The 27,218-nt window shown below is 41.0% G+C and overlaps 1 protein-coding gene across 2 annotated transcripts in view; it reads right to left on the reverse strand.

The window, feature by feature from the left end:
* Positions 1-1,558: 1,558 nt before the first annotated feature.
* LOC124157855 (zinc finger protein 384-like) overlaps positions 1,559-27,218 on the reverse strand; it is a 171,917-nt gene continuing 146,257 nt past the window's right edge. For both annotated transcript variants that reach the window (XM_046532903.1, XM_046532904.1), the window contains 3 exons: positions 24,993-25,177; positions 14,601-14,778; positions 1,559-8,806 (listed from right to left, as the gene is read on the reverse strand). In XM_046532903.1, coding sequence (XP_046388859.1) covers positions 7,869-8,806; positions 14,601-14,778; positions 24,993-25,177 — 1,301 coding nt within the window. In that variant the 3' untranslated portion in view covers positions 1,559-7,868. The remainder of the gene's footprint in view (positions 8,807-14,600; positions 14,779-24,992; positions 25,178-27,218) is intronic.

Consider the following 27,218-nt stretch of genomic DNA (forward strand, 5'->3'; position numbering starts at 1 on the left):
TCTTCGTTTATTACAAAGTTAAAAGATTTGAATTCATGCAGAGTACACGGACATTACTGATAATCAACAATTGCTTGGAGATTTGTTTACACACACGGTAGTTATGTGTTTGTTGACAACTCAATTTGAGCTGAGCGTACCTCTAATTCAATTATTTTAATACTATTTTAATATTACTTTAATATTTTTAACATTTTTGAACATTTAAATTTTTTTAATATTGTTAAAAAGATCAGTCAATACATTAGTAAAAACGAAAAAAAAATCTTATTTTTTTGACCGTCTTAACAATCAACTCCTAAAAACATATCTCTAAGATAAAGTTGAATTTTTTTTGTGAACTTTTCCTATTTTTTAATGCCCTATATGCTATCCGGGGCTGAGACGAATCCAAAGAGCCTAATATCATTGAAATCGGTGCAGCCGTTCTCGAGTTATAAGTGTTCTAACTAACACGATTTTCGTCTTTCTTTTATATATATAGATGTCTGGAAGTTTCCTCTCATAAACTTTTGGCTTGATATTATAGAATCTCTTTTGGTAATATCTGACTTCTTTGGAGAGACTACCATCATCCCAGCCCAACTCATCCAAAACCAAAGGGTTATCTGACTACTTACCCTGGCTATGTGAAAAAGATGTAGGACAGAAAAGATGAAAGCAGAAGCGGTGTAGAGAGCATGTACTTCAAAAAGAATGCCCTCAAGGATATGTCCTACCAGTACCCTCCCTGACTGGACGAGCCTGGTTTGTGCTGTCAGGGCTGTTAACTTACAGTGCTAAAAATTATTACAACCCAAAACGATGATTTTTTGTTTAAAATGAACTGATTTCTTTTTAATAATAGAAGTTCATTGTAGGTATGAATACAAATACTCAATGAAAAAACCTATTATAAATATAATATTTTCATTCTTTTCACATTTTATTAAAATTACTATTTGTTTATCAAAATTTTCCTTTATATTTAATAACCTACATCACTCAAAAATCCATTCCAGAAGAAATCATATCCCTCAAGTGCATTATCCATAATTGGGAACAACACTTATACGCTTGATATCAGAAATGCCCATAGTATTTACTTTAGTGCAATAAAACTTATAAAGTAGCATCAATTACTATAATTTCCTGGGCCAACAAATTAATTTTGGCTGTATCATGGTTAATGATATTGCTAAGATTTTTTTCACAATATTATAAGGCTTGAGTGGGTTTTCTCTACAGTTGTGACCAAAAGAAAAAATGCAGAAATAAATATGTAAACAAAGGGTATGCACCACACAAATTTGACATGATAATTGCATCATTTTAATTTCAAATAGATAGAAAAGCAGGAATTATTAAAAAAGAACTACATATAACCAGGTCCCAGTGTAAAATCTCATGATATTGCATGGTTGTCATAAAACATAAAAGTACTAAAATGTTAACCAAAATTTCAGTCACAGAGATAGCCTTGAAATATGGTGAGCATGAAATGTGTTTATTGGATTTAAAAGGCTGTATACTGGACAACAAGGTAGAGGTTTGTTACATTCATATTAAGAGACATGGGTCTTTCTATAGTAAACTTTATTCCATTCATATTCCTACACACAGAACAGCAGTTTTACATGATATAACATGATTGGTTGCAAAATAATAATGCACCTCCAGTCACTGACTTGCTTCTTCATGGGTGAAAAGCAGTATACAGAATAATATCTTTCTGAACAATCAAGCCTAGAAAGGAAATTCATTTTAGAGGGAAGATCCGATAGAAAAGGGCCAGAGATATGACTGTCTTGCATGCGCTTCTACAGAACTTGCAGAGCAGCATTATCTCCATAGTTCAGTTTATCTCCCTTTTATTTTGCTCCTCCTTATATTTATAGCATAGATTTCACAAGTTGCCTTCTACAAAATAGCAAAAAATAAAAAGTGGAAGTTTTTTGGAGAAAAATTCAAACATGGTCAAAAAGTTGGAGCTAAACAAAACATTCAAGTAAACTTCCTTATGTATTGACTTTTGTACCCCATATTTTCCAACATGAGAAAGCTCCTGGCTACAAAATCGAAAGATTTTCATGCTCAAAATTTTCAAAGATTTCAATAAAATGAATAAAATAATTGAGAAACACTCTACCATAAATTGGAGGAGCAAAATAAAACAGAATAATGAAATTTTGTCAAAAAATCACTGACAAATGATTTTCCTTTTACATTACTTATACATATTTATAATGGAGTGCTTGGGCATTTTATTTTTCATGCCAAGTGGTTGGCACTGCATAACCACAATCCTACTGTGTATAACGCAGAGCAAACAACAACAATTTGACAACAATCTTTCTCAAAACTAAGATTAAGAAATGGTGAAGGTGTAAATATTTGTCTAACCAATGCATTGTGATTTAAAACAGCAAATGTAGAAAAATAGAAAAGTCCAAATGTTGGTTTGGTTGGCTTCCATATTTCCAGTAAGTGGTCTTCATTTCATTTTTGAGTAAATTTTTTGATAAAATCTTTGACCGAACAAAATTTTACACAGTGGAATGTCAATAGACTATCTGCTTAGGGATCAATTTTCCCAAATATTAATGGGGGCATAGGAATTTTGCCTCATTCTTTTTTACTTTTAGCAAGTGCCATGATAGAGATTTCAAGATAACCATCTAAAGACCGCTTATTTTTGTCATTAAACTCATTGCGTAAGAGCTGTGAAAATCAAAATTCAGAAGGTAACTGGGTAATGTATTACGTACATGGGAAGACTGATGAGGTGAGAAAAAATATGGCTTGGGTGGAAACTTGCTCACAATTTCACAGCAGTTACACAGCAAAAAACTATGATCAGTTAATACACCAAGTACACAATTCAACAAGAAACACATGAAGATTGTTTTTGCAATTAGTCACAATCATTCTCTTCATTCACACTGAAAGTAATTTGAGTGAGAAACATGAATAGGAAAAACATGCCTTAATGTCATGCCTCGTCACTGATTCTTTAAAGGCTTTTCATTGCCATCACAGGAACTGTACTGGACTACCTGACAATATTGGCATAGTAACAAAGAGCTAACACAAACTTAAAACAAGGGAGATGACAACTGAGCTAGTGGCTCCAGCTCAATTCATAAGGAATTTATTCTTTTGGAGACTCAAGAAAAACTTGAAGTACACCACCCATATATTTTATATTAACTCATAGGGGATTCCAACAAACATCAAAAGTGGCAGGGATAATTTAAGTAATTACGGCCAGCTTCAATGTGATGAACATAAAAGAGAAACTGCTGAACTCCGATTTCAAGCCAGTTTTTAACAGAAATAATACTTTCAATTTGTCTGCAAAATATATGTAACATACTGTTTTAACGAAATGTATGTGGTGATTTGTATTGTATATGATTGTTGCATTGAACATAATTATTGAGTTCCATATAAAACTGATAAATAGGTCGTTTCTATTATATATGGTGAAAGAATATTATGATCATCCAAAAGAAGACATTTGTCACCAATGAGCAAAAGCGATATTTTCACAAATCTTATTTTGTACACAGGTACACAATTTTGTACATACTTTACAAAGCAAACTATTTGCAAAAATTTTTCTCTTCCTTTTTTTCTAAATAGAAAAAGGAAACCTTTAAATGCCCAAATTTCCATTACCTCAATTTTCGTCAGTCAAGATTTTATCACAATTCCTTTGTATCATCTCTCTTAGTTCCAATGAAAATCAAAACGCTTCATAATCACAGACACAACTCATAAAAAAACAGTGAAGATGCAATAAAAATTAACCTCCCCATCAATAGCTTCATAAAGACGGATGATCCATTGAATTTTTGGATATGCGAGGAGAACTCAATCAGTTTCAGATGTCAATTCCACCAGTCACCATTTAGTCTCAGTTAAAAACTGAATGTAAATCATTCATTCATTTTTACTCACTCACACACACATCATCCGCACAAGTGGAAAAGATCATCTTTAAGTATATGCATCATTGATTCTGTTAGGCAAATTATTTCCCTCTTTCATGAGAACAGTATACAGTTAAAATATAATGTGGTCACAACTCTTTTATTTTACTCTTTAAGTACTACTAATACTCCTTTCAAGTCATCAAATATATTCCTATACTTGCCGTTTATATTTATACATATTTTGAGCTGCAGCACTTGCTCAGTGTCTCAATAGTACTTGCAGAGCATTTGCCATTTGCATCAGTAGTCCATTAATGGCAACTTGACAAACCACCTCAATCCATCCCTTCCAATTTCGTCTAATCTCACCCTTCAAATAGGTACACCCAAAATTGGGTGGAGGGGATCGAATTAGAGGAGGCTGGATTGCAATGGCATAAATAGTAGTTAATATATTCTAATAATAAATTGACAAAACACAGAAAAACATCCCCTCACAGTCATTGATTACAAAACATTTGAATAGATATATATATATTTTTTTGAATATACAGCTTTTAAATTAAGGCAACTCTCTCCCATTTTTTTCACAATATAAACCTTTACCTTATACCAAATATCGCACTATGTCCCTCTTAACACTTATCCACTATATCGACTAGATTTCATATTAATAATTTAATGAAAAAAAACAATAAGTGATAGGGATAAATCAAATTGACGTACTACAGTATTAAGTGGACCAGTTCATAGCACAGGGTTGCCATTACATCCTGCTGTACTGCCCTACATAATTCTTTACAATCAGGTTTCATTACCAATGCTGGACCCATAATGCATTTATGTTCTTTGGCATGGCTGTAAAGGTTTGACATCACTAGGAAACTGAGAAGACATAAGAAAATGTGAGCTGCCATAAAAAAATTAGGTGTTACTTTCTGAACTAGGAATTTGGAGATAAAAATATCCTTTATCGATATAGAAAATAAATTTAGCAGGATGTAATTTCCAAACAAAGTGCAAATATGCAAGAGGAGTCCATTTAATGAAATGCAACACCTGAAGGAAAATGGACATTTAAATTCAATGAGGCTGTATATAGAATATTTGTGACTGAATCAAGAAATTACGTAACATCTTATTGCAATATGCTCATCATAATCCAGTAATTTCAAATATATTAGGTACTGTACTGCTATGAACAATTGATTTATGAGACAAGGCCTGATTCCATGAAGTATTTAGAAAAGAGGAGGCTGTAATTAGCCTAACATCAATGATGAGTAATACAACAATCTGTTTGTTAGCCTTCTGAGATAGTGCCATAGCAGATTCAGACTATATCATAAACTTAAACCAATGAATAACTATTGTCTTCAGAGGAAGGCATCTGAGCTTTGATATGCACACTTATCTGAATAATTTAAGAACTTTTTTCTTAAAAAAACAACAGCAACATCTCTGAGCACAGAACCTATAAAATTCAACATCTCTACAGTTTGTTCACTGTAAATTATTTCTTAACTGTATTTGAGGTGTTCAGTGGTTAGAAAAACAATCATTCTGTGATATCCTGTATGCAGAAAACAAGTATGATAATAGAATATATATTGAGGGTGTATTGATTGAGACTGAGTGACGGTAAACGACCCACTAACAGAAGCACTTCTTGGTAATCCATTCACATGTCCAATCCCAACACCTAACAAACTGTAAATGCATCCAGCTTTTGTGCTACATAGTATAGCAAGCATGCAGCTATTTATGTGTAAGTGATACTTAATGCAGTTATCCATAGAGTGGAAATACCAGGGAAATTTGATGAGCCTGTAAACTATACATTGTTAAATAGTATGTACTAATCTTGCCACTAGAGATGCCTGTACAACTAATGCAGATTTTTGAATTTCATTGGACTAACTTATCGGGTCCAACCAAACAAGTGTTGATTGTGGTCATCTGATCATTCATGAAGTGTCATTATCATATTTGCGTGTCGTCTTCCATCGGAACAGGCACAGAAAGGAATACCCTTTATTATTAACCAAAAATCAGTTTAATATAGAAATTCTTAATAACCATGTAAAAGCAAGTAGATATGTGAAGGGCTTTCGACAGTAATTTAGGTCTGCTAAATCATTCCCATCACGTAAATACCAAAGCTTGATTGAAATGGCTGTAGCATGTATTTTTCAACTAAAAATTCATATTAAAATTTCATTTCATCATAAGTTATCATCAAATAAAATTCTCTTAAAAAGGAAAACCTAATAATGATTGCTTTACTTGAGCTGTCTCAAAAGTTGGTCTATTTACTAACTAAAATTCTGGTGTATCGATTAAAGAAATTATAAATTGCAAACCCATTTCCAACTCAATAAGCCCAATTTTCATTAAAAGTACACAGTTCTTTACAATCAGACATACTTTGCTTCCAGTTTTCAGCAGAATTTATATTGATTAGAATTGAACAGTTTTCAGGCCGATAATTTCAAATAGAACTGTATAAGAAAACCCTTTCATCTGAGAACCAGGGCCATGCCATATTTCATTATGCCAGGAAACGAACATAAACACAATTTAATTTTCACTGCTGGATATTAATAATTTTTGACGATGAATGGGCTTGGTTTTTAACAAGAGGAAAATTTTAGAGGACCTGAAAACAGACAGCAATACCAGATCTCAAATGCTAATTTTTGTACCACCATTTAGTGCATTTAGTTTCAACCTTGCATGGTGATGCAAGGTGTAGGTATGCATAAGGCATGCTGCTGACAACTCCTGAATGTTCCATGAAGGTCACATTATTGTGATAAATCTCGATTGCTCCCCTGCAAACTAACATTGATTCCAAAAAAATTAAAGAACACTTTCAAAAATTAAACAACATACCCATCTAGGAATTCATTTTCAAAATAAATATTCAAAAGGAACTGTAGTCGATTGCTGGTTCACCCCATTGTTTATCTGCTCACTTTGAGACAATCAATGCAGTTGTAAGTGAAATGACAATCACAGCCTTTAGGGGTCCCTTGAGGCATTGCTTGCAGACTACCTTCATATCCATCAGATAGAATGTCAAGTGGTAGTGACTGACCCGGAGCCACAAATTGAAAATCATTGCAGTGACATTGATCTTCAGCATCAACACACCCTGTCTGGATACCTCAGTGAACCTCCATGATGGTCACTTCTCAAACCTCAACTAATGATGATGACTTGCCAATAGATCATTCTACTTTCCAAAACCATTAAACAACTGCAGCACCTACATACCATCTCCAAGACCATCAAATGGACATCTCTTGACTTAATACATATCAGAGAATTCTTATTTAAGAGGAGGAACAACAATCATTTGTATAAAAAGACTCAATCATGGAGAATCCCAAACAAAACAATAATAAAAAATCAACAAACTATTACAGAGGGACTATATCTTAAAACTCCTTTAATTGGTAGGTAAGCGATGCCAGTCAAAATACTTTGATGAACAAGACGTATACAAGCAATCCCTGCCTTCCCTTCCTCTTCCACAAGAGCAAACACTTCTGGATGTGAGGTCAACTGTCCTTCCTCAACTTATCTCCTTGTGAATGAAATCTCTCTCTAATAGAGAGTGCGTCCATACTGCGTGTTGTCCTTCCTATCACTTTATCAAGTGGGAAACATAATTTTTTAATGGGTAAGGGGCCTCACTAGGCATTAGCATGGGAGTTTGGGGGTAGGGGGTGGGAGGGAGAGCAGTTCCAAACAGGAGACACGAACTCCTCTGCGACACTTATATCGCACCGACACACTCTGCTAACTTAACCCATCCCAATCGGCTCATTGGCCGCCCCTTTCAAAGAGTCACTTAAATCCAAACCATTCCATGACCTCCGGGCGCAGTTTGCCAAGGTCCATAGCCACTTCTGCGGCTGCCTCCTGCCACGGAGGCCCCCTTCCCTAGTTGTTCTGACCCCCTTGCCCCTGCTGAGCCGCGGCGGCGGCGGCGGCCGCGGCCGCCACTGCTGCCGCGGGCGACGCGGAGGACAGGTGGTGGTGGTGGGCACCCAGCGAAAAACCTCCGCTGTTCCCTCCGTGGTGCGCCTGATGGGCGTGGTGCGCGTGGTGGTGGTGCAAACGCAAGGCCTGCTCCAGCCGCTGCTCCTGCAGTCTCAGCGCCTCCCCCAGCTGCTCTGCCGCGGCTTGCGCCACTGAGGAGGGAGAGCTACCCCCGCCCGCTCCTCCGCCGCCACCGTGACCGCCCCCGTTGTTCATGCGCGACTCCGCTGCCGCTTGGCTGACGGCCAGCCTGAGGGCCGCCTCCGCCTGGGACCGTAAGAGGGCCTCGGCTTGCATCCGCATGGCTGCTGCCTCCGAAGCCCCCGTGCCTGGGGGCGAAGAGTCCATCCGGAGCGCCGCTTCTCCGCCTCCCATTCGCATGGAGAGGGGGGAGCAGACTCCTCCCCCACCGCCTCCGTGGTCCCCTCCGTGGTGCCCGCCGTGGTGGTTGTGGTGCGCGTGGTGCGGGAGGCCGTTGGTGCCGCCCCCGCCAGTCTCGGACGGCGTCATCTTGAGGTCCGTGGGGGACGGGTTGTTGTTGTTGTTGTGTGGGTTGGATGGCGAGAGGGAGGCGGCGTGCGCGGCGGCGGCTGCGGCGGCCGAGGAGGCAGGGGATGGGGCGGGGGACGGAGCCCCCGAGGACGTGCCCCCGCTGCCTCCGGCCGGCGTGCTCGACGCGCTAGACGACGCCTGCTGCGCCGCCGCGGCGGCTGCGGCGGCCGCTGCCACCAATAGGTTCTCCCGCTCGCGGCGTTCCGCCGCGGCCCTGCTCAGCACGTACTGCGCCGCGAACTGATGCTTAGGGTCCATGCGCATGTGCTCCATGTGGTTGAGGAGACCTAATGTTGAGGGGAGAAAGAAATAAATATAACGTGCATCCCCAATGTTCACGCTGAGAATTTTTTTTTACTCTGACAAAGAGGTCACTGTGAATCACACAAGTTGTTAAAGCAATGACGTATATAAGAAGTTATGGTGCGTTACTTTATCTGAATTATATACACACCACATGCATGAGGTCATCTCAGGCTCGCCATCAGGTAAGGAAATCAAACGCAGCAAAACAAGTTTTGAGTAAAATTCACGCATATTATTCGCCAGGGAAATATTAAATCATACATGTCACGCCTCATGTTTAAGAGTTAATATCAGGACAGAAAAGAATCTCCCATGGGCGTATTTTTTCATTAAAACATTAATTTATTACAAGATTTGACGTGCAAGACTTTACGATGTCTTTGGATTAGTTTCCTTTAACTACATGTAACCCTTTCCTTTCCTTTAACCATATAATTTAATGCACTGTTGCGGAAAAGATTTCCTAATGAGCAGACTTCTCCGTTCAATATAATACCCAATAGTAAATGTTTTTGCGATGAAACGGAAAATATACTTTTACTTTAACTCATTACATCAACGTTGGGTACCGCTGACGAGCATTGAAGTCTCCTATAATTTTTAAGTTTTAGTCATCTCCATAACCTCAAGGCTGTCAGTATGACATGCTAACAGATATACCTCTTTAGTAAATTTAACAAAAAATTATATAAACAAGAAAGCTATACAAATTGTATCACATTTTATAGATTTATATTTTTTATATTCATACTGTTCTCCAGTAGTACTCAAACTTTCGGCTGACCCGAGGCAGGAAGTTCCAAGCCGCTCATTGTAAACATTTCGTTTGCTACTGATTTCCAAAAAAGCCAATGCTACCCTTTTATAGGCATAATAACAAATTGTAATTTTTAAAACAATGGAATAAGCTGATATTATATGATACAAAAAACCATATACGTAGTTTATTTTGCCATAGTAGAATATTTTCGTTTCTAGATGTCGGAAGGAGTGTATTTAAAATCAATTAATCTGATTTAATTTAATAATGCAAGTTATAAATAAGTAGATGAACGAAATATTAGAAAAAAATATTTTTTGCAGGGAATACTGGGTAAAGAAGGTGAGTTGATGGAATGAGAATGATGGATATGATGCTAGAAAAAAGGTATTGCGGCACAATCGACAGCGATCCAATTCAATAAGATTTCCTTATCAAGGATGATTGATGAGAGAACGCTATTACAAACTATGATTAAATAAAATAAGCATTAAAAGTCACCAATTACTTGAGCCTGATTTATAAAAGCCATTATTTCAACAATCATTTGCGAACACCATGCATGCCATTGCTTACGGCAAGACGCCCAAAGAGAGAGAGAGAGAGAGAGAGAGAACAAATTGCTGGAGAAGGAGGTTGACGAGAAAGGCCGCTGGTCCTTCCTCTTCGCCGGTTTGGCCACTCACCGGATTCGTGCGTGAAGACTGCTTGGCACACGCTGCAAGGCCACATGCGCAGCGAGGACGAGAGCTGGGCCGTCTCCGGGTGACAGGCCAAGTGTTTCCTCAGCGACCCCTCGTTCACGTAATGCTTCCCGCACACCGGACACGGATGGTTGGCGGTTCGCCTCTTCGCGGCGAGGTACGAACCCGGGTCCGTCAGCCCACCACCCAGCCCACCGAGACCGCCCCCGAGGCCGCCCAGGCTCCCGGCTAGGCCGCCTCCGCCCAAGCCCCCACCGAGGCCTCCGCCCAGGCCTCCACCGAGGCCTCCGCCGCCTCCACCCATACCACCTCCAAGTCCGCCCCCAAGCCCGCTCCCTAACCCGCTACCCAAACCCCCGCTCCCCGCACTGCCGCTAACACCGCCGCCTCCACCCCCAACGTTCCCGCTCCCAGTTCCCGACCCTGGGGTGTTACCTCCACCCCCGCTGCCCCCGTTACCCAAGCCCCCGCTGCCCAGGCCACCAAGACCGCCACCCGCTCCGCCCCCGACGGGACCGTTGCCGATCCCGCCCCCGACGCCTCCACCGCTACCGCCTCCGTTGGCCCCAACTCCGCCTCCACCACTGCTTCCTCCGCCTCCACCACCTCCACCGCCTCCTCCTCCACCACCTCCACCGCCTCCACCACCACCTCCGCCGGTTCCTCCCACGTTGCCGACTCCGAAGGACGAGGGGGCGGCGAGCGAGAGAGCCCCCGAGGCGGCGGCTGCAGCCGCGGCAGCCGCAGCGGCGAGTGACGCTGGCGATGAGGACGCGTGCGCGGCGGGAACAGCAGGGAAGAAGGTGCAGAGGGCAAGGTCAACGCGTGGATTCTTCCATTGGGGCTCTATTTGCCCATGTGTTTGGGGGAAATCAGAGGGGGCGTGGTGGGATACTTTGCTCGCAGGGCACACCCAAGTCCTCCGGGCAGGATGGAAGGGTTTTGGAGGGGGGGGGGGGGTGAAAAGTAGGGCATCCATACCTTGCAAAAGATTGCCCAAACAATGGCTTTCGGAAAACACGATGCCCAAGAGTCTGCTTTGATCCAATCGCTTTTGTGATGCAGACCATTACATTACACCACTACTAGTAAGCTATTTACGTTTAGTTATACAGCTAAACGGAAAGACGGGCGCAAGAAACTTCTACAAATATCTCATACATTGCGAAGACATTTTCTCAAGTAATTGATAATATTATTTCATTTATTTTTATTAAAAATACAATATTATGTATTTTAATTTAACCTTTTGGTGTTATGTTTGGTGTTTTGGTGTTATCTTTTTCGCTTTGTAAAATGAGAAATAAGCTATTATAATTCACAAAAATTATGCATGTTTTTTTCGCGCGGGGGTGCATTCCCATTGCACTCTGTACAAATATTTTTAAAATTCAATTTTCCATTTAAACTTAAACACAATTAATTAAAATTTGAAATACAGTTTACAAATACCAATTTAAATACCAAGCAGATTAAGACATGGCTATTCTCACACGAGTACGGAAGACTAGCTCCTTAATAATACATGGCTGCCATACTTTTTTGGGAGGGACTAACTTGAAATGTTTATTGAGGTACTATTCTTCACAAAAATGCCAGAAAGAATGCTATAGGAATGCACTACAACTTTTAACTCAGGAATATAGAGTTGTAATAAAAAGTTCACATATTTTATCTTCCTTCCATGTTTTAAAAGCTTTAAAATATGTTATATAATATAGGAAACCTTGATAAAACTAAGTAATAAAAACTATCACATCATAAATGTTATACACCAAAATATTCTAAACGAATAAGTTCAATAAAGCAATTTACGGTCTCAGCGGAGATAGAGACTATATATTGGTACGTGTTGAATACCAATTGCACTTTTTATGAGGTAGCTGAGTCCCATGCTTGAAATATGCAAGGCTGCCCCAACATATTGATAGAATAGTTATGACTCTGCATCAGACATTGCATGAGGTTTTACGGATATTGCTCTTGGCAAGAGTGCAGGAAAACCAGCTATGAAATATTTGCACCGAATAAGGTTTTATTGTTTGCAAAGATATGACACGAATGCTAAGCAGTAGACAGTAATGCTAAGACGAGATAGTAATCGGACGGCGGGCATACAGCCACCTCTTCATAGATCTTATCTAACTGTGACGAGAAAATATAGAACCGCAATCCGAGTGTCCAACGGGGAAGCTAATACTTCAACTCTCAAGTAAGATCTATACGTCAGAGGATATCTATTTGCTCCGTGGCAGCCAGTGTTTATCGAGTTGCACACCTCCAGATTATCGAGCAATTTATCTGAATGAATCAGCAAAATATTGCATTGATAGGGTCTGGCAACCTAAGGAATGTGTGGTAAGGTATGAAATTGAATATCTAGGGCAATGTGGTAAGAATATTTGGGTGACAACAGTCTTTACTCAGATTTAAGGATTCTTGGTAATTATGAAAACAACGGAAAGACGGGCGAAATAAGCTTCTACAATTTTCTCATATATTTCGAAGACATTTTCTCATGTCTATTGATAATACTATTTCATTAATTTATATCATAAAATACTATATTATTTATCTTTATTAAACATTTTGGTGTTGTCTTTTTCGCTGGGTAAATTTTAGTAATAATCCTTCATATCAGAAAATATCTGTTCCTAAAACGGGAGATACTGAGATTACACTGCAAAGAAAATTCGATTCAAACATCCCTAGATGGTCACTTACTTTGATAATACTGCATTTTATCTTTATACATTCTGTTTATCTACATCATTTGCATCCGACATTCGTTCACCAAAGTAGCCTATCCTAAAATGATCATGTAACATTGGAAAATGACACTCTAATGGGAATCAAAAGGTGGAGTCCCTCGCCGACCTGTGATTCCGAAGTACTCAAAGATCTTTACTTAATGGTATTCGGTGGGATTGTACCACATGGTCAGTAACTCAACGTTTGTCTGCTCTTTGACGAATTCTTCTTTTTTCAGACTCCGATTCAGAGAGTCATACAGTGTAAGAGTGATTAAAGAAAACTCTAAGTTGCCCGGGGATATCGTCGAATGTCGTACAACCAAAAGAGGGAGAGAGGCATGGAAGGAGTATTAAAGGGTGAAGGGAATAGCAAAGGAAGGACTGGGATAATGCCCGAAAAACTCAGAAAATAGAAATAAAATGAACCACTTCCCCTAATCAAAATTTTTAAATTTTTTGCTTGGTTTTCATTCGATCAAATGTAGGATTTATCAACCTATTTTAATGATTGATGCTGAGTTCAGTGGAAAATGGTCACATCAATGACAGCAAGGCGTGATAAGGCAACGAAAATATTTTGGCTCACTTATATTTACATATTATTTATATACCAATAAGTCACTTTATTTCTTTCAGAACCACTATTGAAATAAAGTTATGGGATTGATTCAGTTTTCTTTGTAGCCACCATATGTAGAAACAGAATTAACTCGGTAAGATCCACACAAAATTTACGGAAGCATATTTCACGTGAAGAGTCATCGAATTTTCGTGGTTTATTTTTATAAATTTAATTTAGTAATATCTTCTCACTTCTCGGAGGTCGGTCGGTATTTTTTAAAACAAATAATTAATTGCAATGCATTTTAGGGTGCAATTTGGTATTTATCAATACCATCATCAGGGGTCCAGAATTATTTTTCCTTCTCTAAACTTCTATCTAATTTTCCTCCCCACGTTCAATAGATGGAAATACAGGAATATTTACCCTGATGAAAATTTATCCAGCGACTGTATTAAGGTGAGGTAAAAAGTTCTGAAGCCCTGACAATAATTTCAATAAAAACCAATTCGTTGCCTAAAAGATGTAATGATTGAATGCTAATTATAAAAATACCGCCCAAACTCCGAGAAGTAAATTCATATTACTAAATTAAAATGCATTATTCTAATTGAGAAGTTTAAATTTATTTAAATGCCAGTGATCATGAAAGAAAACACATAATATCTTAAATTTATTGTCGAAGTTACGCGGTTATTTCTGTTTCTGATATTGATAGCCAGAGGCGGATCTAATTGGGGGGGGAGGTAAGGGAGCTATAGCCCCTCTTGGATATCCAATTTACACTAGATAGAATGGAAATTTTGCTGGGAGGTTACCCTATACTTAGCCCCCCTCCTTGTCCCTATCCTGGATCCGCCACTGTTGATGGTGACACATTCTTAGGAAAATAACGTCTAAATATGGAAGTAAATGGCTGCTTATCCAAAGGGATGTAAAGCTTAAGATGCGAGAGGGGAGAGGAGGGTTGGTGGTGTGAAGAGGACGTCAACTTACTGATGGATCCGGCCGTGGAGCAGGGTGGTCCGACAGGGTCCTTGTGGGCGTGCTTCATGTGCTCCATCAGCGCCTCACCGCCCAGGAACATCTTGTGGCAGAGTGGGCAGGAAGTTGCGTTCGGGCCGCCGATGAGGGCGGCATGTTGCTGGAAGACAGGAAGACGGAGCTGAATCTCCTGTGGGGGGTCGGGGGGGGGGATAGGTTTGATGGGATGAGGGGTTTTCGGGGGCGGAGGGGAGGGGTGGGTGGAGGGTCAGGGTTTATTGGGGAACGGGGGAAGTGGAGGGTTATAGGATGTTCGGGGGGTCGCGAGAGAACCAAAGGGGTTGGGATGTGTCCCCGCGGCCCATTGTTGAGGTTTCAAGGGTTTCAGCACCCATCAGCGTACCGACAGATCGGCACAGGTAGGTTTGGATGCATATTTATAGGAGTAGGGAAAGGTTTCATTTTTTTTAGGGGGTAATTTTTGGTACGGTTCAGTTGTTCGGGATAGGTGTTTTGTTTTTGGACATTTATGGGAGCAGGAAAAGGTTTTATTTTTTTGAAGGGGAATTTGCGATTCGGTTTATTGTTTGAGGATGCGTTGTGTTTGTGGATTTTTGTGATTTGTTAAGGCGTTTCATTATTATAAGGTTTAAGTGGTTATTTGTTTTGTTGTTGTGGATATTAAGTGCGTTTTAGGAAGCCGAGGTTTTTTTTTCAAAGACACGAAAAAGGGTTCGAAGGTAATTGTTGGTATACAATCGTTTTTAATGTTGCAAGGTTTGTGTTTTTTGGTGATTATTGTGGGTTGTGTCAGGTGAGGGTTGAGTGGGTATATTTTTAGGGGTATATCAGGGTAGAGGTGAGCGGGTAGGGGAGGGGGAGAAAGAAGAGTGTAAGCCCTTGCTACTCTTCAACCCGATTTTTATTCCATCCACATTCAAAACAAAAAGAGACACGCCATTTAAAACCAACGCGTAGCATGCAAGAGCCTTGGATGATTCTTTTTGTCAATTGAATTTTTTTCCTCAAAACCCTACTTTGACATCACTTAACGACGTTTTGGCTTGCATGTTCTTGGCCTCCGCATCCCTTCAGGCGTAAACTTCGGGAAGGCGTGGCCATTCCCTTTGGCTAGAGGAGAAGGAAAAGGGTATTTGACAGGAATATTCTCGAGTACCGCCCGTCTCCCCCCTCCCTCGGACCTCTAGCGAAAGGGTCTGCAGCCCTTTTGACGATTGTGATGTTTGGTACAGACCGAGCAAAGTCCGGGGCTCAATGTTTGAGGCCGTTTCAAGGAAGTGATTCAGAAAAATTTTCATTGATCACCCAAGCATGAGAGAAAGCCTAAATAGTTTGCCAGCCACAGATAGAGAGAAAGAAAGACAAGCATCAAGTGTCAGTATGTGAGAGCGTTTCGCTTCATATAGCTTTTTTTGAGGGATTTCTGGGGGCGAGTAGAACCGTTACTATTACATGTGGTTTGCGTTTCATTTTTATGGTAATGTAAAAATTTGGGTAGAGTGGATGGAATTCTCCGCGTCAAGTTTCCATCGCTACAAGTGTTGCAAAAGAACAATATGAGAAAAGACGAGGATAAAAACATTGTGAGCTAGTCCACGTCGCAGCTAGGAACCCCTCATTAGACACCATGCATCTATGTCTAAAGTAGCATGCAAATTAGCATATAAATGGTCAAAATTATGAACCAATAAAACTTGGCTCGAAAGATTACAATTAATAATTGCAATTCACGTTACTTACGTACGTTGAGAAATTTTCTATGGTTAAAGTTAGTAAAGGAAAAATTGTACATCCCTGGGGAATACATTTAATACATCCACCCGACATTTATTCAAATATCATCCGCCAATGAATTACATTTAATTATCACATAAAATTACAGCATTCAAATCTATTATATCAAGCTATTAGCCAATCCAACATGCGCATCCAATGCTATGTAAATCAACAACATTAGCAAAAAATTAAACCATGCATTAAGGTAGAAAGTTATGTCATATTAATTCATCTTTCAGCACACAAATGACGTTGAGCTATTCATGAGCTATGACGGTTCATTTGTTAGTAATACCGAGATAACATACCCATAGTATTTAAAATTAGGTCGCATGATTTTAACATTTTCCACACTTGCAGCGAATAAAAGATTCTGAAGGAATCGTAATCTGATGATTTCTTAACGAATCCCACAAAATAATCAATTTTCTCAAAGTTACATAGTAGCATAAGTGCACAATTTAGGAGCCAGAAACTGAATCACCATTGAGGTTTTAGTGAATAACCACCAATCATTTGTGTTGGATAAAAAATTTTCCGACTTAGGATTATTTTTGTGCAAATGAGAATTATAATTATCGCGAGAGGTTAACCATGACGTATTTTTCGCTTGTCAAATATTCACGGCATATTCGACTAATATATTACATATTAATCATGATCATCATATAGATGATTTTGATGAATAAGATAATGCTGCTGTAACTACTTATCGATTACAGTTTAAATAGCAACGAATTACAAATCCAGTAGTACGTAAAATTCTAATGTAATCCATTTTTAAAACTTACACAATTCTTTAGATTTCTATCAGAGTTTTAAAATGCGACTCATTTCTAAATCCATTAAATCTGCGTTATAACCGTTCATATTTGAGGCATCAATTATGATTAACATTTAAATTATGAACTAAGTTTACATAATGTGCATTCCAAGTCACTTGAAAAAATTTTAACCAAGCAAAATAACTGTGAGTACAGACAGAATAACTGGCATGAAGACATAGGTACCACCACCATCTCTACTTCAACAGAAGCACAAGGCCAAAAAATTCAAGAATTTAAGGAGGAAATAGCATTTGAGATGATAATTTAGGATGAAGCAATTGAATTTATCAAGTGAGATAGAATGAAGGCGTCACCGATTTTAGCAAAAGCTGAATTCATAAGCATAGTTAATTGACTGAAACCATTCTTATGTTACTTTTCCATTGTTTCCAAAGTATTTTCAAAAGTGGATGCTAAAGACATTTCTCAGAAAGTTGGAAGGACATTGAGTCCTTTGCTCAGCTTAAAATCTTGGTATGCATTACTATGTCTCATGATTTAGTCGTAATTGCGGGAAAATTTATTTCAAGTAGGCATAGTGACTAAAACGTAAAATTTAACTAGCCCGTCATTAAATACAATCTCGTAGCTGCAGTTTTGTAGCAGGAGCAGTATTTCAAGGGATATCATTTCCTCCTCATTGATTTAAAACAAAAAAATAAGGCATTTCCGTTCAAAGAAAACTGATAATAAACTTACATCTATAGAATAATAAAGCTAAAGGAAAGGAGAGGTAAGGATAATTGTAGGGATAGGTAAGGATTTCGAGCATCGCACCATCCTAGATCATAGTCTTTCTCAATATCCCTGTGCTGATCAGGACGCTCATGCAGCGCAAACTACTGCCGTATGATGTAAAAGTCGTTGTAAAGTACGACTTTAACTATGCTATTTGCTGAGGATATTTTGAAGCGAAGTAAATCACACTTGGTGATCGACGGAAGAGGCAAAAAGTATTGAATGAGTATGAGTAGGAATGATTTTAATGTCCGTTTGCGATCAAGACGTTTGGATATCCGAAGCGAAAGAGGGTAATTCATCAGTCCAGAGAGAAACCTGTTTAATTGTCGAGAATCATCGCAGCACCGGAGAAAATTATTTATTACCCCTTTAAAAGGGTGCAACTTCTGGACTTCCCTTCTCGTTTCTTCTCGAGAGATAGTCCGCCCCAAGTCCACACTTCCCAGAAATTCCGCTTTTCAATCAATTATTCAACGGAGGTGTTCGGGAGTAATACGAAGGGGATAAATAAAGAGGGGAGTGGGAGTGGCAGAGACATCTGACGGGTTTTAGAAGAATTTCAAGAAATGAAACGGCGAGGACGCCGAAATAAATTTTGGACTTGGAAGCTGAGCCCAGTAAAATACTAGCGCGCTATATGTAAAGAATATTTAAAAAAATCAAATGCATTTGGAATGTAGTATAATTTTTCAGTTTTATTAAAAAACGACTTGATTCTAGAGTGAAAATTGAATTATTTTTGGGGTTCATCCACAGTTAATCAGTGGTAGATTCCAAATTATCCACACTCTAAAATAGTCTGACGTGGATGAATTGATGAATTTTAAGTGAAGAGAAATGATTCGAATGAAATTGAAATAAATATGGGCACATAGTTTGAGAATCAGAATTAACAATATCAAGGGCCTAGAAGAGGTACGGATTTGTCCAAAATTTCAATAAACTCGCGATAAGTATTACGCCAAAAATACAAATTTAAAGACATGCCCAGTAATTCACTCCTTACTATCCGTCGTAAATTGAAAATTTGCTGAAACCCACTCGTGAAGTTCGCGGCGGCATTAAACCATTAGTATGTACAACATTGCTCTCTTGAAGTTAGCGAAATTCTGGGAAAGGTTTTTGGCGATTGGACGGGAGCGGTGAGTGACGCCAATAACTCTGCACCCCCTTTTCACGAATTAGGAACTTACTGTTAATATATTTCTCATAAGATATGCTATGAGTCGAAACATAGCCTCCCTTTTCATAAAATGCTATAAAACTTGGGTACTCCTCCGTTGGAAACACAGACTCGAAGAAACGGATCAAAGAACGGAAAACTAATTGTCTCTTAATTTTCCGAGTAGCATTTAATTCAATAATGAAAATAATTGTAAACCAAGCCACTGTATTTCATTCTGGCTTTGATAACCTCATTCGAAGAAGGAAAAAAAATTGACGATAGAGCCGCTACGGATCCCGGCCAACTGCGCTCGGCGAAAAAAGAAACAATTCGCGGCGATAAGGCGCAGGACCGCTCTCATTTTTATTTTTCCGGGTGGAGCGAAAGGAAAAAAACGCCGGGGCACGGCGCATGGACGGCGGGGAGGCCTGTCGGGTGATGGGGGAAGGGGAGGGGAAAGAATGGGGTTTGGAAGGGTGTTGGGGTTGGGGGAAGAGGGAAGAGGCAAGGATGGGTGGGATGGGGGTGCGAAGCGAGAGGGGAGAATGGGAGGGTGTGGGCGTGGATTTTTTCGGTTGGCGGACATGCGGGAGGAGTATGGAGGGTGGCGGTAGAGGAGGAGGCGGATCCCTGGGCAGCGGCGGGGCGGAAAAATAAGGGTCGAAAAGGGAGTGGGTGCGTTTTGAGGGGGTGGAAGCGAGGAATAAAAAAATCGTCGGGGATAGGCGGAGGGTGCCGGAAGGGGCGGGGCGGAGGGGAAAGGAGGGGGGGGGACGAGGAGTTGGCGTTTTTTTGAGGAAAAATTTTGGAGGTGGCTCTGACGCAGGGATCCCCATATTGCATTTCTTAATATCTCGCGACGCGGGTCTCACTTCTGACTGTGCAGGTGGGTTGTCAATGTGATGTTTTAAAGCTTCGTTCAATGGAAGTGCTCTCGCTTTCGTAAAACAAGGTGTTTAATTATAAATCCCATTGCAGGAGCAAAGAAATTTCCTTACATGGAGTTTTGATGTAGTCAATATTCATCTCTCAGATCATTTCCATTAATTCCCTACTTTGACAACGAAACTTGCATCAAACATGATTTCAGTATTCTTGCCTCAGAGGAATCCTACTAAATGTTCAAAATTAGCAGTTAAAAATGGAAATTATTTACACGGGTAGAAAGTTCTGTTACAAGGAAAACGCTCTTTTGCATCATTTTTATTTTTGATTCTTTTTGATTGAAGTTTGAAATGGCAAAAATTGGCAACCTTGAGAGCAGAAAAACCGACTTCGAGTCATTTTGTATTTTTATTCTTAACCCTATTTAAAAAGAGGGCGCGAGGGTTATTATTTTGAATAACATTAGAGATTAGTTTATATCATCACGATTAAGACACCGCGAAGGCAGTAAGTGTGGCCCTATAAGGCGGATCAGTTTCTCCAATTTACGGAAAATCTGGAAAAAGTCTAACAACTCCTAAATATAGGTGGGGATCCTCCGGCTCTATGAGCACTCATTATTCCCATCATCTGTTCGTCGAGTGCGCACACGAAAAAGATTTGCCCTCCACCAGCCTCGGGCGAGAAGATATCGGAAAAAAATAAATAACACATAAAGAACCCACCTGCAGGCATATCCACTCCTCATTCCTCCCTTTCGCCCGATGAACACTAACTCACGTCCAAAACCATAAGGCCTGGGGGTGGAAAGGCCTCCCCTTGCTCGGCCGAGGCACTTAGCGCTGACTTATTTATATGCTCCGAAGGAATCGCGGGATTATGAGACAGGCATGTTGGGGGGGGGGGGGGGATGATTTGGGGAAGGAGAGTTGGCCGAAGAGAAGATAAATAAATGGGAAGAAGGCTGTTGGAGAAGAAGGGCGGAAGGTAGAAAACTCTTTCTCCCTTCTCTGTTTCATGAAATGCAAGAAATAGCGCGTGAGTCGTGACGAGTCCAAGTTACGAGGGCCATGAGGTTTCAACCAGGGTTACACGCACTCTTAAGGAGCCCTTCTGGAATGATTTTATGGGGATGATTTCAAACAGTATCATTCACGCCGACACGCGAATAATATAGAAAAAAGCCTTATTATCCTTTACCCAAAGTTTTTGGAGATTCTGTTTATTGACCCATATCAAACGTCTCGAGTTTACGGTGGCGAAATTTCGATGTCCATAATCCATTCATAGAAAAGTAGGTGAAATATTTTATATGTCACTTGACGCTCCTGTTCAATCGCCCTCCACGCTTCAGAAGGAGATTCCCTTTTCTCGCTTACGATCAAATATTTAATTACGAATGGGCGATGAATTTGGTGAATAATTATTGACTTTTTTTCAGGGTAATTAAACCATTGAAAATCTAGGGAAGAATATTCATTTGTCGAAATCAGCAGATTTAAAGTTACCCGAACATCCTAATGTAAGAAAGGATAAAAATAATAGGCTTTCATCCGTCCTGATTCAGTCGTAGTGAAACAAATAGTAAACATGTGCCAATTTTACTTATTTTTGGGAATACAAGCCTTAAAAATAACCACACACCTACATAGTAGGCAGATGGCAGTAGGACGCCAAGATAGCCTTTAATGTAAGAATTTTATGTCGGTAAAACTAGGGGCGAAACTATATTCATGTCCTGGGCCAGGAAGGCAAATAAGGCGGGAATATAACCCTTGACTTACGAATAGAAGGCAAGCGAGGACTTAAAGTATCAACCACGGATGTCGGCAAATATACGTGGGAATACAAGCAGGGTGAACGTGCCCGAAAACTCATGTGAGCAGAGGTAATTCTTTCTTAATTTTATTTTCAAAATAAAATCGTCAATTCAGAAGAGCGCTTTAGTAATGTATTTGGGAGCCACAAACACTTTGTGGGCTACGAATGAGAGCTTGCATACATTTCTCGAAGTTTGGAAACTGAAGGGAACTTAAACGATATCCAAACCCTTCCGACCCTCCCTGTATGAACTGCCCACCGACCCCTTACGCACCAGCAAGGGCTGTATGCGTGGGGATGGCGAAACGCACACTTCTCCACAGTGGTGACGGAGACCAGCCCCTAATTTACACCCACCCAGAAACACCGCACAACACGCCGCAGAGCCCCCCAGTCTGCGAAGAACCCTCGGGGAAGACTTGGCCACCCTCAAAGGGTAGACGGTCCATCGATCCTGCGTCTTGGCGGCGGCTGCAGCTGTGCTCCCTCCCCCGAACGGGATATTATCGGGATTAAGGGGAAGATGGGGAGGGGACCGACCGTTTATAATAATAAAAAAAGAGGTATCCCCTATTGAGAAAACCCTTGAGATGCGTTGGGGAGTGTTCCCAGATTTTCGCGAACGGTGAGCAATTTGTTCCATCCTCACAGTCTCCCCATGCGTATACCGCCTTCTTGCCCATTCCTTATTTTTTTGGAGCTTGAGTTATCGCCTCGGTAATTGGGCTATCATTTTTACGACGCTGGAGCTATCAGAAGATTTTAAAACAAACGATGCTGGAAATATTTCACACCATAACCCTCCACAGAAGATGCCTGAACAATTTTTCAACTCACCACAGATTGGAAAGAAGTGAAGGGAAAGAAAAATGCACTACTTATGGCTAGTAGTGAATTCATGCGATTACCTTTCATGAATGGAAAATATTTAATTGCCTTATGACGAGTACATTTTTCGCCTATCGATCAAGATATACATAGTTCACCGGAGCGTATGGATAAGGATGAGCTAACTGTAGACATTTACCCTCGCAGGAAAACGCTTCGTGCAATGTATACGCAATTATTTCAGTATTTGGAAGCTTTTTCAAGCTACAGGGAAGCCAAGGTTTACAATTTAAACCACAAGACGAGCATATTGATATTATAATTTTACTTAATAGGGGGTGACGCGCTTAAGGGGTGAATAAGACATGGAAGATAATGGTAATGAGACGGGAGGTATCTTCTGTTGGGAGAAATTAGATCTCCCACGAGAAATTCGAATGAAAATGTAAGAGATACATTTCTTGCGATCTGTACTCTTCGCTGAGGAATCGTGACCGACCCGGATCAAAAAATCATTTTATAAGAGAAAAATCAAGTTTTTTTCCCCGCGAGACCCGAGCGTGCGGTAGGTATACCTAACAATCGAGGACTTCGCACTACATTTTACACTTCGCCATTCGTCACAAAAGGCACTCCTCCTGTTTGCAAACGGTGAGAGCCTTCTTCTCTCCGAGCAGAAAAGGGGCTGCGGAGTTCGATGCCGTAAGTACTTATTGGATGACACTCGAAAACACGCTGGCTTGATGCTCTTTTTTTTTTTTGGAAGGGAATATGGGATGGAGGGATGAGCGGAGAGGGGATCAAGAAGAGGGAAGGGTGGGCAGTACTCTTCCTTCGAGAGCTTCCGGGCTTGCCTCGAAGGGGAGATGGGGGAATCGAGAGGATCAGGAAGGACAAGATTGACCCCATCCACCCCTCCAGCCCCCGGATTTTCTGGGGGTTGAGGGGGCGAACCCACCCATACACCTTGAATGCAGTAGATGGCGCTATCCAGCGCTCAACCATAGGTGGTCGGCGAAGCCAACATGAATTACGTGCTGGGCAGAGAAAAGAATGGCGGCGATCAAATCCTTGAATGCGCTTAGCTTCGCTTAATTATGTTTGGATATCGGAAACCTAAAAACACGTGGTCTGCGACGGGACCACAAATAATTGCGTGGCAATAAAATGGTGTCCACCACTTTTACGAAATTACACTCTAGGTTTTTTTTCAAGGTTTTCCGAATGGTTCAATATACTTTTGCATTGAATATATCTTACCGCCTCGATAATTGCCTCGCACAACTTGATTACATTGGCTTTTGAATGAGGAATGAAGTCTTCTTCTTAATTTTTTTTCTGGACACGTTTCGCCGATTTGTGATATCAATAGTCTTGAGCGTGCTACACCGAGCACAGGAATCAATGAATGAATATTTGCTATTAAATTTCAATCTACCAATCTCCTCGTTTTCACTAATATGGTGCTATGAGTGTAATGAAATTATACCTACTAGAACACTTCCTTGGTGGGAAAAATCTAACAATTCTGCGCACGCTGTCAACAAACCTGAATCAAAAGTCGGTTGGGAAGGGACAGATAGCTAGTATAAAGGGCAGAGTGTGAGGGAGTGATTATCAACTAATCTAATCAAGGAGACTGTAACATAGGATATCCGCGTGATTTGAAATGCACTCATTAATCATTCCGTATTACATTATTTCCTATCGAGTTTTGTGCTCAGAACAGTATTGTTACAATTAATACTCTGATATAGAACTATTGCTGTTTGGTATTTGGAGGCGAATGAAAGCCGCCTTAAAGAAAGGCGGCAAGCGGACCACAGATTAACACCCCACCCGACGGACGGTGTGCTGCAGTCTAAGCGCACTTCAGGAAGCATTGAATCCGGGATCTAAAAAAAACCACCACTACCGGGATGTGAACCCCGACCCATACGGTTCGTCGAGGTGGTGCCCACACTTATGGCCACCACACCAACCCTATTCCTTTCTTTGAACAAGCAATCGTGAAATTAATGTGGACGGCAGGAAGTTTCCGATTTAGTGGTGGAAGTTCCCGAATTTCTCCCTGTCCGATGGCATACCCCGATTTAAAGAAATTCTCCGTTGATAGACACCATGAATGAGGTGATTCATGTCTCCCGTTTCGTCTTTGAGATCTGCCACCCAGCACAATAATCCATTTCAGCTTCAGTTTCACGTCACAACACTCCGTCCACTCGCATTCAAGGAGTACGCATGGACCCGAGTGGATTGTGAAAGGAGGAGGAAGTGGGTGGGAGGGGATGGAGGGAGGGGAAGGGTGTCCAAGGTGTGGGATGGGGGAACGGGCCTTACCTTGGAGGTGTGCGTGCGGAGGGACGACTCGGTGGCGAATCCTTTTCCACAGATATTGCAGTGGAAGGGTCGGTTCTTGGCACGCTCCACCTGCGCGTCGTGGTTGCGCAGATGCTGCTGCAGGTTGGACAGCTGGATGAAGGCCCTGCCGCACTCGGGCAGGTGGCATTTGTAGGGCCGCTCCCCTGCTCGCGGGTCCAGGTCGGAGGTCAAAGGGTGTAGGGAAGGTCAATGGGTGCGGCGGGGGTGGACGGACGGAGAGGGAAGAGAGAGAAGAGAGAAAACAAGAGATCAGTAAAAATGGTCCGGGACACACATGAAGTGCTCCGCGGCAGATCCTGCCGCAGCATCCTGTGGTGGATCTGGACGGCGCGGCGCCTTGGTAGCGGCAGAATTAAATCCCCTCTATAACGACACCAGTAGAATTGCTATAGATGCCATTGGCGTATCCAGAGAGGGGCTAGGGAGGACTACTGCCCCCCACTTGCACATCCAATTTACGCTAGATAAAATGGGAAATTTTTTCCGAACCTCACCACTACTAGGATGTTAACCTCAAAGCCCCCATCAAGTCCCCCCCTTGTCCCTATCCTGGATCTGGAGCTGATAGGTGCGACAGTTCTCGCATCTTGTGCATAACCTCTATGATTTACACACGGCAATTACTGACAAAAAGTGTTTGCCCTTCACCATGATAACTTTGTAGCCTAACATTTGTAACCTATGGCAGTTTTCGCTACTAATACGATAATTTATTTTTTAACATCTGCAGCTCTCACCCTCTCAACCGATATCCACAGGAAGGCGAAATAAAAATATACCTCAAAATCTCCACCGTTAATCTTATATGTGCACATTGCTTGAATATCCTGAGTTGATATCTGTACGGAATCGTGCAAATCACATATTCCAAAAGAATAGAATTAGGGTATCGGCTACAGGAAGACCTTTTCATTGGTCACTGCATTAAATGTCCAGATGATCTAATCCGATACCCGAACTATAATTAATAACTTGAAAATACGACAGTCGAGTTGTCATCCTCCCCTCTCTTTCACCGTCATATTTCATGAAAATACGGGTCAAATAATCAAATAAAATTAGTTAAAAATTTTTTTCTGACACTGCTAGGATTGTCAAATGGACCCTTGAACGGTTAGCCACGCGGTAGCGTGAGATATCTCACTACTTTTATCGTTTCCAATACATAAATTGAATCACTGCTATCTAAAAATCCGTCCAGTATCCTACAAATATTGGACCTCACTCCCACCAAGGAAGTTCGAATTGATGGGTGATCGATGGCCACTGTCCCTTGGACGCACTCGAGACGATAGGGTGGACTCCGAGGGAGCTAGGGATGAAAGTGAATAGCGAGGAGGGTGTAGGGAACGCATCCCCATCCCTCTCAACGCTCACCTTGGCCCCGAATGACGGGGAAGACATCTCTCGGCCGGAAGGGGAGGCGATCGAGGAATAAAACAGGGCGACGGGCAGGGCGACAGGGGCCGGGAGGGAGCGCTGCGTTTTCCGGGTGGACGCGAGGGGGCGGACTCACAAATTGGACCGAATCAAGCGAGGGGGCTCAACAGGACCCGTATGAAATTCCAGACGGAGAAGGATTTCTTTGAATTGAGACATTAGCCCACCCAGAACGCGCAATGGAACAAGCGTTCCCGAAAACAACGTCTCTTGGGAGGGAGGGAAAAAAGACATTATGTATTCCACGGAATATTTCAGGCATGGTCCGACTCCCTTTTCTCAAAGAGGGGAAGAACATATGCTTTCGTAAAAGTATATTAACATACATTCACGATGACTTAAGAAAAATCTGGACGTAGCACAAGAGATTAGGCGTAGCCAAGGAGGATGACTCAAGTGAAAAAGTCTTTCTGTCCATCCTCTAGCTGATCTTCTTACGGAACATATTATTTACGGCTTTACTCGTTTATTCCGTTAAAAAATGCTAAACATAAATTATATATTTTTGCTACAACTGATGCAAGTGTTTTATTTTATTGAATCAGACTAGCACTTTACCAAAAAAAGTTTGATTGCCACCTGTTCCCATATTTCGGTGATTTCCTGCAAGACAATGACAGGAACTGTATTAAACTCTAATTATTGTGGAAAATTGGCAGGCTGTTTCATTAAAAAATTACAAAATTTAACGAACACTAGTGTATCATTGCAAAGGTCGTTTTTCTTACGTTAGAACAAGGTCGT

This window comes from Ischnura elegans, chromosome 4 (genome assembly GCF_921293095.1).
Source record: "Ischnura elegans chromosome 4, ioIscEleg1.1, whole genome shotgun sequence".
NCBI lineage: Eukaryota > Metazoa > Arthropoda > Insecta > Odonata > Coenagrionidae > Ischnura > Ischnura elegans.